At 36.5% G+C, this 12,557-nt stretch overlaps 1 protein-coding gene across 1 annotated transcript in view; it reads left to right on the top strand.

Annotated features, from left to right (window-relative positions):
• The first annotated feature begins 99 nt into the window (after positions 1-99).
• LOC149795030 (uncharacterized) overlaps positions 100-12,557 on the top strand; it is a 38,074-nt gene continuing 25,616 nt past the window's right edge. Inside the window, exons 1-3 of the mRNA XM_089964698.1 lie at positions 100-131; positions 7,658-7,881; positions 8,228-8,307. Coding sequence (XP_089820824.1) covers positions 7,713-7,881; positions 8,228-8,307 — 249 coding nt within the window. The 5' untranslated portion in view covers positions 100-131; positions 7,658-7,712. The remainder of the gene's footprint in view (positions 132-7,657; positions 7,882-8,227; positions 8,308-12,557) is intronic.

Here is a 12,557-nt window from a genome sequence, read left to right as displayed (position 1 = left end):
ATGCATCATAAAACGTCTAATTTTCTTGTGAACTTAACCTCTCCGTTACGATAAAATTCTGTCCACTTATCAGCGGATATGATGTCATGTAACCAGACACAACAATTGACATCGTACCTGTATAATATCAAGTGATATATTTATGTTTCACATATGAGAAATTTGCGATTTTTGTTGTAAACTAGATGTATGATAGAGCGAAGAACAATTTAATGAGAGCGAACTCGACAGTGAACAGCCGTGTGCTGCATACTTCCAAGTTGTAATTTTTTGCCAGGAACTGGAGTGTCTCACACACAAGGGTTCGTTACAAAGAAAATTTGGAGTATCCGTCCATAAATCGAGGAATGGGGGTTCTAACCTGAAACAAAGTTATATCGTTACATGTTAGAACCCCCATCCCTTGATTCATGGACGGATACTCCAAATTTTCTTTGTAACGAAACCCTGTGGTCTCACAGGTGCTCTACGAGAGCTTGATGTTGAGAAGAAAAGAAAAAACGATAATCTGAAGGAAAAAAATCATACAGTGACAAAAAAAAAATTACCTTAGATTACTCCCATGACCCGTTCTAACATAGGACCCTCTCTATCATACAGTATAAGAGAGAAGGTACGTAACTTCCGAATACTTGGTTACACCCATGACCCTCGATAATTCCTTCTGCTATTTCCGTCTTTAAAGGCACACGACCATACTCTATTGCTTGTTTTACTCCTGACATATTTTTTTATTCATCAAACCATCATTGACTTTTCTGCATTGTACCAAACTGAAGTTACTGGCTCCAAAAGGTGCGATTTTCGAAAATTTTGCCTGACGGGACAATGCCGTGCTCATGTGACCACCGGTGAAATGAGCTACATGTACCATGCTTGCGACTCTATGATACATCTCTTCTTTAATTACAGAACAGTGGTAGATGCAAAAGTAAGTTTTTACTTACCATTAACTTGATTCACATTGTCTTCTTCATTGCACACATCATATACAAAGCTACTCTCATTTTCAAAACATATACACTATGGGGCACACACGTCAATGCCAAAATATGATTGGCTCAAAAGGTTATACTATAATGTATACTCTCATTAATTTAACACATTCAAATGATTCCTAACATGGTGCGATCATGTTATTACCTATTTTTGACTGGGTACAAATAGTCTACATCGTGAAACAGTTCTCTGCATGTATGTTATTTAAGTACAAGTTGAATTGAGTTAATGGTAAGTAAAAACTTACTTTTGCATCTACCACTGCTCTGTAATTAAAGATGGCTTGATGAATAGAAAAATATCTCAGGAGTAAAATAAGCCATAGAGTATGGTCTTGTGCCTATAAAAACGGAAATAGCAGAAGGAAATTGAGGGTCATGGGTGGAACCAAGTATTTGGAAGTTACATACCTTCTCTCTTATATAGTATGATAGAGAAGATCCTGTGTCAAAACGGGTCACGGGGGTAATCTAAGGTATTTTTGTTACTCTGTATGATTTTTTTCCATCAGATTATTGTTTTTTTCTCAATATCAAGCTCGCCTGTGGAGTGCCTTACATGTACACATTTAACAGTTGCAGTCAAAAGAGGTTTGCTTATTGTCATAAGGTTAATGCCAGATGTTGCTTTATATATTAGCTGGTCATTAAAGATATACTACCTTGATGTCATGTTGTACAGGGTGCTATCATTATTTTGATGAGTTGGCCTTCTTTTTGTTGTTGTTGGTGTTGTTGTTGTTTTTTTTGTTGTTGTTTGTTTTCCTAACTGTTGTAAGTATAGAAAGGCCATTTGGACAGTTGCCTGTATGATCTCTTACAAAGACTATTTGCCTGGCTGCCATGTGCCCACAATAGAACAGACTATGAGCACGGTGATGTATTAGGGGGAAATCCAAATATTCCAAAGGATGTAATGGGCAAAACATGACTTGTCAATATGTTTCCAGCCATATGTGACCAGTTACTAGAAAGCTGGCATGCAACAAGACACCTAGTTCAATGAATCAGCCCCCAAACCTGTATTCATAATGATGAATGGTTACAAATGAGTACCATTACATGTTTTGGGTCCAATTTATTGGAGTATTATAAAGAACACCATTGAAAAGAAAAAGAAATTATTCAGTTTTCATTTATTTGCTGTGTGTTGATTTTTATTTAAAGAGCACCTTAGAGCTTAATAATAAAGAGCATTTTATAATGTGTTGATCATGTAGTAATAGTTTCAGTTAGAAATATAGCAAATGATAGTTAATGTGAAAAAAGGTCTGGTAATCTTCTACAGGTGATGATGTACATTTTTGGTAATAGATCATTTAAGTTTGTAGGGAGTCAAGCAATAAATGTGCAACATTTTACCCATGTCCAGATTAAGGTTTTAGGAGGCCCTGGATGAATTTAAAAAAGATACCATTTCATTGCATCTCTGCCCTACACCTGATGGGGTGGGGGCTGGCAGGGAGCCCAAGAAGAACTGTTCCATTGTCTTTATTTAAGAAAATAAAAAACTTAAGAAAATTATTAAAAGTAGTCCTTTCAGCTCAGTTGATTTTCACTAATCATAAAAGGGCTCTGAGTGGCTGAGTAGTTTAAAGAGTTTGTTTTTACCAATCAATACCATCTCACCTCTGTCCTCATGGGTTTGAGTCTCAGGCTTGACCTATGTTAGTATATGAGAAAGCTTGCCAGCAGCTTCCCATGGGTTGGTGATCTTTTTATAAAACATTATATAGATTTAATGTGATTTTTTTACCATGGGGAAAAAAGTGCTAGGATCAGCAATGAGAAACAGGGACAGTTGGATATATTTTTTTGGGGGGGTGGGGCTAATCATTAATATGAAACTAAGGAAAGTGACATGCACAGTGACAGTAAATATGACATGTATACACATATACATCCATGTGTTTTTCTACAGTGGATTATGCAGTGTTGAATATGTCACAGTTAGAGAACCAGAGAGAAGGTACTGCCTTATAGGGTGTGGAGGCATTCCTGCCCAGCTGCTGGGATATATGATCTAATCTTCCTGGTCCCTGACCGGTTTCATTATTGTTGTAACTCATCAGAGGGAATTGATCTTGTTGAATCATTTTTTCAACTGATCCTTCCTGATTTAATTTAAAATGAAAGAAGTTGCTGCCTGATAGGATGTGGAGGCATTCCCTTCCATCTGCTGGGATGGTCTAGTCACCCCATATCCCTGACCAATTTCATTGTCTATGTAACTCATCAAAGGGAATTGGTCTTGCTGAATAATTTTTGTCAGTTGATCCCAATTCCACAGAGAGCCCATTGAGACTCTGTGGAAGTGAATCAGTGATTTTGTTCAGCTCTTCCACAGCCACAGTGATTAGAAGAGATGTTAACATCAACAAAACAAGAAAACTGGATGACCTGGTTTCAGAAAAGCAACAAGTCAAGTGTCTGCTACTACCAAACTACTCTGTCACTTTATGCATTTAATGTTATTTACTTATTCACCTGCCATCTTTTTGAAAAAGAATATGTAGGTGAAACTAAAAGAGGAAAAGGGAATTCCAAGTGAGAATGAAAGAATGCCTTAGGGATATCCATAATGAAGTGTCTAAACACTTTAACCAGCCTGACCAAAATGTAAACTGCATTGAGTATCAAATAATAGAAATCATCCAATCTGATCCAGAGTTCTTTAGTAGCAATATTAACAGAAAGCTAGAGAATTTTATTGGAAACACCAATTAAATACTCTACAATAGTTAGGGATCAACATCTCTGTATAAATGGGAGTCCAGGCATTTCACAGTTAGGGTAAAAGCTGACACTTGTTTTTGTACAGTTAGTTACATACTTATTAGTAACATTTTGGTGACATTGATTTGTTTGTGGCATCTTTAAACTGGGTCAGTCAGTTTTTATCATCATAGAGTGTGTCAATTGCAAAGACATGGAGTGCTTTAGATTACAGAATATAAGGAGGCGATTTAATGTAGTCTATGGTCTACATGGGATTTCAAATGAAATATTGACCTATATTATCATATGATAAATTTGTTTTGCAATAAATGATGCAGAAACTAGCATATTATTTATGTTTTTTTTGTCAGTGTATATTAATTATATGAGATGTAATAAGCCAAACAACGATTTGTATGGGTCTAGACACCTTGGGCTTGGTAATTGTCATCACTGCATACATCAAGTACTTTGAACAGCACCTATGTTGTCATAGTGTGGTCATTTCAGTGGACAGAAAATATGATAACAGCAGAAATTAAGAGATGATAGATCTGGTCATCACCCTACATGCCCTCTTTCTGGAGCCTAGAATGGAAGCTATAACATTCAGACCTGACAATAGTTTCCTATACATTAATATCAGATTCCAGTCATTATAAGTGAATGTAATTTGGCTAAGTGCCTGAAAGTTAAACTGGACACAATGGCCAGTATTATTACTACCTCAATAGTTTTCTTTTAATGCTTAGCATATATATATATAATAATAAGATGGCAGTTAAAAATAGTTATCAATATGTGAAGTGGGGCTGTGTCCCATGGAAGGGCTGGGTACAGATAAACTGGGGCTGTTTCCCATGGAAGGGCTGGGTACAGATAAACTGGGGCTGTGTCCCATGGAAGGGCTGAGTACAGATAAACTGGGGCTATATCCCATGGAAGGGCTGGGTCAAAATTAACTGGGGCTATGTCCATGGAAGGACTGAGTACAGATAAACTGGGGCTATATCCAATGGAAGGGCTGGGTACAGATAAACTGGGGCTATATCCCATGGAAGGGCTGGGTACAGATAAACAGGGGATGTGTCCCATGGAAGGGCTGAGTACAGATTAACTAGGGCTATGTCCATGGAATGGTTATGTGCAGATAAACTGGGGCAATATCTCATGGAAGGGCTGGGTACAGATAAACCAGGGCTAGGTCCCGTGGAAGAGCTGGGTACAGATAAACTGGGGCTTTGGTCCATGGTAGGCCTGGGTGCAGATGAACTGGGGCTATGTCCCATGGAAGGGTTGGGTGCAGATAAACTGTTGCTGTGTCCCATGGAAGGGCTGGGTGCAGATAAACTGGGGTATGTCCAATGGAAGGGCTGGGTGCAGATGCACTAGGGCTATGTCCCATGGAAGGACTGGGTACAGATAAACTGCAAGACTTAGTGCCAATGATAGCCATATGTTTAATGTGGTCATCAAAACTATTAATATATTATAGCTTGATGTGTTAAGTCACCTTTGGGTAGGATTGAAGACACTACAGTGTTTGTTGCACATTGTAATGAGTGTATTCATGTTAATTGTGGCTCACTATCAACATTCCTGAAGATTCTTGTTCCTTAAATATGTTTAATGTATTTCTTATGCAACAATAAATATGTACATGTGATGCCTCCTCACACTCTAGGCTCAAGAGTCAGTATCATTGATTGTCCTGTAACATCATATTCATATATATTTTGTGTGGATTCATAAGTGTCAGTATATTTTGTGTGGATTCATAAGTGTCAGTATATTTTGTGTGGATCCATAAGTGTCAATATATTTTGTGTGAATTCATAAGTGTCAGTACTTTTTGTGTGGATTCATAAGTGTCAGTATATTTTGTGTGGATTCATAAGTGTCAGTATATTTTGTGTGGATTCAAAAGTGTCAGTGACATTTTTTTTTCAGTACATACAGTCTCCATATTGATGTATGCTGCATCAAAGTCAATGTTCAAAAAGGTGTGCAATTTTTTATTATTGCATTCAGTTCCTTCGCACACTCACTGCTAAGTGTTACAGGATAATTTAAAGAAATGTGACATCACTGTTACCTTAATATTTATTCATTTCTTCACACAGGACCATCCCCCACAGCACCTGTACTAAATTGTGCATTAACAATAGTCTGTAATTACCAGTGAAATATTTGTAAATCCTCTACTGTTACTGTAACAGTTATTGATTTTTATAATGACAGTGGCTATTCATAAGGAGGCTCTGGTCAAAATTCTGCAAAGACTACTCACACAATAGGGATGTAACTACAGCGGAGATTATCAGCACAGCAGCATTGTCATGGTCTAATGTGTGTGTTTGTGTGTGTGTGTGTGATTTGGATTTTTAATGTAGCTTTAACAGTTTTAGTCATCATGTCCCATCCAGTTATATTATCATGACACCAGTGACCAGTCCTAACAGTATTCCCTTAATGCTGACCACAAAGCAAGGTGGCTGCTATTACCATCTTTGGTAATTGACTCATCTTGGGATCAAACCTAGGACCTCCAGCATCAGAGTTGGACACTCTAACCTTGATGCCACCAGGGAGGTTGTGATGGTTAGATTATTCTGATGGTCCCATACAGAAGAATGCTAGTCCACACTTTGTAAATTTGGTGGTAAAATGCCACTTTAAGAATCTATGCTTTCATACTGCATCATACTCAATTTGGATAGAACTTTCTGTAATTTTTTCTCTACAATGGCTTTAGTGCAGAATGTAAATATTTTAGCAGATATGTCAGAAGAGAAAATTGGGAATTCCTTACTTTAGAGCACAGGGCAGATGACTTGAAAAAATAAAAAATGAAAAATGTTACAATATACAGATAATATCACAATGAAGCACATCACAGCAGCCTTACAGTCAGGTACTTATCCCTTTTTTTATTATTTGATTTCAATCAGTGATTAAAGAACAATTAGTGTGCTCATGTAATTTATACATAGAGATGATGGACTATGGTTTCTTTGACCCTGGGATCAAAACAGCCGTATGGTGGTGATAAATTCTAAACAGGACAAGCTGTGATGAGCGTGTCTTGAGTCTTCAGCATTCTGATTGTACACCATTTGTTGATATGACTGACTTACCTGGGGGGGGGGACAATATATCAATAGATATTTAAGGATTCATGATGACATGCTTTTATTTAAATCCAGGCATAGTATATAGTGGCTCTAGGAATTTCTTGCACATTTGCATGAATAGTGTTTCAAAATGTGGCCAGAGACCACTCTGGTGGCCAAAGTGGTAGAGCATCTGCCTTGAATGCAAGAGGTCACAAGTTTGAACCCCACCTGAGTCATAAACAAGACTTACAAAATGGTACTAGCAGCTGCCCCGCTTTGCACTCAACATTAAGAGGTTAGTGATAGCACTGGTCGGCCTGGTGTCAGGATAATGATGCCCCAGTGCTAGACATCACTATAAACTGCCACATTGCAGACGTCTTAGCGATATGACTGAAAAATTGTTATAGCTCCATTAAAAGTCCAGATCACACACACACACATATAGTGGCCATGTTAACAGTCTGTCCCATTTGATGTGCATGGTGACTATACAGATATTGTCCATGAAATTAGTCCGTTCTATACATTATCACCAAAAGGTCTTACAGTGAACAAATAAAATGTGTGCCTGCTAATACTTTCAGCTAAAAGAGAACTGTCATGGAGTCAGGGTTGGTTTGGAAATTTGCCCTTTATCCCCTGTCAAAATAGTACACTGTCTTTTAACAGCTCCACTACTCCCTGAAAGATTGTAAATTTAAGAAAATCCCACTATTTTTTTTTTACATAGTGAAAAATAGTACTGTGGTAGAGTACATTAGTAAAATGATTTTAAAAAGCCTGTTAAACCTTCATTATAATTTTTTAAATTGCACATTTCAGTTTTGAATTGGATACCAAGCAATACTTACTTTTCCTGTGATTGTTCCAATATACTATGTCTGGGATCAGGGTTTCCAGCCTACCAGAAGGTTCCTTAATGGAATTCATGAAGACGAGGTTACAGATTCATTTTAGCAAAGACTGCAATGGGGGTGGGAAAATCCAGGAAGTATACTATCCAGTTCTTGGAAATGAGGCTGTCATAATATTCAAAGATCCTTCAGGTACCAGTGTTAGAATACAGGAAAGTTTTCTTCATTCTTAAGTGGTCTTAGCTGACATTCCTTTTAAATAAGTTTTGCTGCATTGATACCATAAAATAATATATATATATGGAATGTTGTAATTGTTGTTAATTTGTCTTTAAATTAATCTTTTCCAAGAAAGAATTCACTCTTAATTCAGTAAACTGATACTTTAGAGGTACGTTTTGTGCTCTTAAAGGCAAGAAATCTTTAAGAAACTTGCTAATTTTTAGAGATGATTACAGGTCTAATTTCTTGCATTGGTGACATCATACACTGTAAATGGGCATATTTTTCTGTAGCTTAGGAGCTATTTTTGTTTCAGTTGTTGATACAGTTATGAAGAATCAACATTTACTTGACAACACATATCTACTAACAGTGAAGAGGTTACCACAAAAACATGTAAGACCAACTGCAGTGCTTCTTTTATCTACATTTACATTTTTGCATTTGAACAGCCTTCTCATTTATTGTGTAATGATAATTAATGCTTACAATGGCATTTCTGTTTAAAATGGAATAAAAAAGATGAGCATTCACATTTGTCAAGAAAGGGTGGGGGAGGCTTTTCCTTAAAAAAATGACTTGATTTATTTAACTACATATGAAAGTTTGTTTCATTCACATTGCATTTTGTATTAATAATTTTGCCTCTGTTCTTTATAAATACTCAGGTGACTGACTTAGGGAAGATAATTTGAATCTGTTTCAGTATGTGGGACGTATGTATGTAACATTTTCATTGATAATATATGAGACATTATATGTTCTGCTTTTAACATGATTTGTTGTTCCACAAGTTTAAATGTTTACCATTTTTCCTCCCTCCCTGTTAAATTAGCTCATATTATGAAATTTTTTTACGGACATAAAATGATCTTATATATATATATATATATATATATATATATATATATATATATATATATATATATATATATATATATATATATATATATATATATATAAGGGATTTCAAGTTATAAAGGAAGCTAAATGTAAAGGTGTGAAAGTGCAGTGAATTTGCATGTCATTGTAAAAACTCCACAATGAAAGAAAACAAAAGCCACTTTGTAGACCTCTTGGTTTCAGAAACCATCAAGCCTACAAAGTGACTTTTGTTTTCTTTTTTTTAAATAAACTTTTATACCAAAAAATGAATCTAAATCCACAGGAGGATAGAGGATAAGAGGTGAACCTTATTTTTAATTGCTTCAGCTATATCAATTTTGAGATCATTATATTTGCCATTTTTAAAAGTTTGGTTATTGACATGATTAACGTTTTGTATCAAAACAAGATTTATTGATTGCATACCTCGCTCTCTTTTGCTTGCCATCTCCCATCCTGTGGCAAGTAGCATATCTGGAGTGGATATGGGCTGACAACACCATTCTTTTTCCAGTTTACAGTAAAAATTGCCACGCAAATCAAGACATCTTGTTCCACCTCACCAAGAAGTACTTGGTCAATCAGCTGATCAGCGGTTTTGTTAAAATTGTTCTGGCAATGTGTCTTATCTTTGCCCCAAAGGATCAGTTCTCACCCCCATTGATTAACTTGCATTCCTATGGTAAACAGGTGCTCTGCAGTATCGCCTTTTACTTGTATAATAGCTTATCATTATGTACCGGTATTGTGAACACCAGCATTTTTTGCTGTTATTAGCTACTTATTGTTGGCGGTTATTAGTCATGTCTAGTCCTTGATCAGTGCTTCAGATAAAAGAGAGATGTAAACTAGTATATATTATTTTTGTCCAAATTTAACGAGTTAATCTTGGTTGTTTCTTTTATATATTTTATATATGTTTCTATCCCATGTTCAAGATTTGGCAAAGAAAGATGCAAAGGGATGTACAAAACAAAAAAAGCTGCTCAGAAAAAAATGTCTGAAATTTAATTTAGGTTGGAAAATGTCATTGAAATTAACTTGATGCTTCATTAATTTCATTATTTGGTTTGACCTAAACTTAATTAAATTATTTAATTATACTGTATATTGTTATATATATATTTTTAATCATATTTTTATATTTTTTTAACCTTTTTCTTCGATTTAATGTAATCTTTATATTTATTATGTTTGTTAACATCAGAAGAAGATACTCTAGATCATTGGTTCCCAACCTGTGTGACATGGATCCCCAGGGGTCATGGGGTTATTCCAAGGGTTATGTATTGTCTCAATAAACAGAGCCTAAAAGTACACTTATTAGCATTTTGGGGTCCACAGATTTTTTTCAAATTACGAGTGGATCCTCGTACTCAAAACAGTTAGGAGCCACTGCCCTAGAGCCAAGGGGAGCACCACCTAGCAGTCAAAAGTTAAGGAGTGTTTTGTTAAGTGGTGAGGACTTATATTAAAAACATGGGAATCATGGAAAATGTGAATAGGACACTTTGCCATGAGGAAAATGATGATTAGGGTTTTGCAGCTGAAGAGAGGAGCAGTAATTGTAACTTTGAATCTTTTGCTGGTTTTATATATGTTACTGGTTATTAGTGGATCATTTGAATTGAACCCCAGACTGGGTAGGGGCAACACAAGGAAATGAAAAGCAGGCAAGATTATCGGTCATTAATTTTTTTGATTTTTGTCTTACTACATCTGCTTCTCAGTGTACAGACATATCTGGAGCTGCAGAAGTTGGGAAGCTTTGCAGGTTATTCTTCAAAAGTTAAGTGCCTTAAACAGAAACTGTTGTGATCTCTGAGCTCCTGAGTGCTTAAAATGAATAGTGAATTAATGGAAGAAAACATGAAATTGTGAGATTAAAATGCAAAGCATGGAGGAAACTTGAGAGTAAGCATGATAAGACTGAATCTCAAAGTAGACATGAAAATTTGCTAATTTATGGACTTTAGGGTAGTAACAGAGAAAACTGGGAAATGTCTGAGCATCAGGTGAGTTTTCCTTTAGGACACTCTTAATATCCTGAATTTATTTATTTATTTATCGATCTATCATGTGCAGTACATGCCCAGCCATTTGAAAATCCATCATCAGCAAGGTGCAGAGCATGCAGTCCACGGTGGAACTTTGTCAGTGGGAAGTTGTTCACAATGTGTGACATGGTCTGCAGGGCTCTACAGCTACAGGAAGAGTCAGTGGCCTGGCCCCATTGTACAAGGTTGACTGCACAATGCCCCTCTCCTCTCTGGAAATGGATCCACGTGGTCCACAGATATTGTGAAATGTTGAGGCCAGGAGGGCAGACAGATGGCTCAGCTACGAGGGAGTGGTTTACAACATCTGTTGAAGACCACTCATCACTCCATACTGAAATAACTGTCATATCCTCAGACAACAGACCTAACCAGATTGGATATCTTGCAGCCAAGTGGGTTGCTTGATGTGAAGTGATGTCCATGTACAGTGGAAGTTTCTCACTGGCATAAACCTTAGCCAGCAATTTTTTAGTAACTACAGAATGCAAATGATTGAGAGAGTTTTCTAGTTTTAATGTCGGCCATGGTGAATGTAATGTGCATATATGCCCTATTTTTGTGTAGTTCAGTTGGTACAAAAATAAAGAACATGTACTATGCTGAAACAGTGGATATTGCATAACAGAAGATCTCACCAAGCATGTCTGATATGAGAGAAAGGCCTTATTCTACTACATGATTGAAAACAAATGTAAAAGGAAAATTTGCAATTACCGTATATGATACAGTAAGCTTACTTTAGGAAATAACACATATGTGCATGACTGGAGCATGAATGAAGTGACCCAAATTAGAACCTAATGTACCAGCAATCAGGGCTTAAACCAGGGACAAATACTCGGATAGTGACAGGAGAAAATCCACGGACTAATAATAGTGAAGAAGACTCAAAGTATGCGTGCCTAAGTATCCATGCCTAGGTATGCATGCTGAAGTATGTAGGCCTAAGTATGCATGCCTAAGTATGTATGCCTAAGTCTGCATGCCTAAATATGTATGCCTAAGTATCCATGCCTAGGTATGCATGCCTAAGTATGTATGCCTAGGTATGCATGCCTAAGTATGTATGCCTAAGTACGTATGCCTAGGTATGCATGCCTAAGTCTGCATGCCTAAGTATGTATGCCTAAGTATGCATGCCTAGGTATGCATGCCTAAGTCTGCATGCCTAAGTATGTATGCCTAAGTATCCATGCCTAAGTATGCATGCCTTAGTATGTATGGCAGCCCTCATTATGCAGTCAAGGCTTGACAGAACAAAACTATTTAATCATCTGATGTAAAACTTGTATGCTATAATGTTGAAGGACTATATAAAGATGATGTGTAAACATTTGCTAAAACTTTGATATTTTAGGTCTTTGCGAAGAAAGAGGAAAGTGGTTTTGATGATTTTCTTTGGGGTTATGCTAACTTTAGAAAATGAGAAGAAAATGTGGAAAAGGAAGAAGCGACTGTCTCTGTTATAAAAAAATATTGGTGCAAAACAGTTGTGAAAAGACTCTTTGAATAGTTCAAAGATTGCATCTTATTACATTTCCTATTTACCTCTGAACAAAGAAGTATGGATATCATTCTTATATACATGTATATGTCTCACTGCAAGGATTGCCAATATGTATATGTCTCACTGCAAGGATTGCCAGTATGTATATGTCTAAAGTTGACATTGCCCGGGGTGGGAGTGGGAGACAAGTGCCC

The sequence above is a fragment of the Sinohyriopsis cumingii genome, chromosome 7 (assembly GCF_028554795.1).
Source record: "Sinohyriopsis cumingii isolate HCF-2022 chromosome 7, ASM2855479v2, whole genome shotgun sequence".
NCBI lineage: Eukaryota > Metazoa > Mollusca > Bivalvia > Unionida > Unionidae > Sinohyriopsis > Sinohyriopsis cumingii.
Note: the sequence above shows the minus strand (reverse complement) of the source record. Positions and strands in the feature narration are given on the sequence as shown.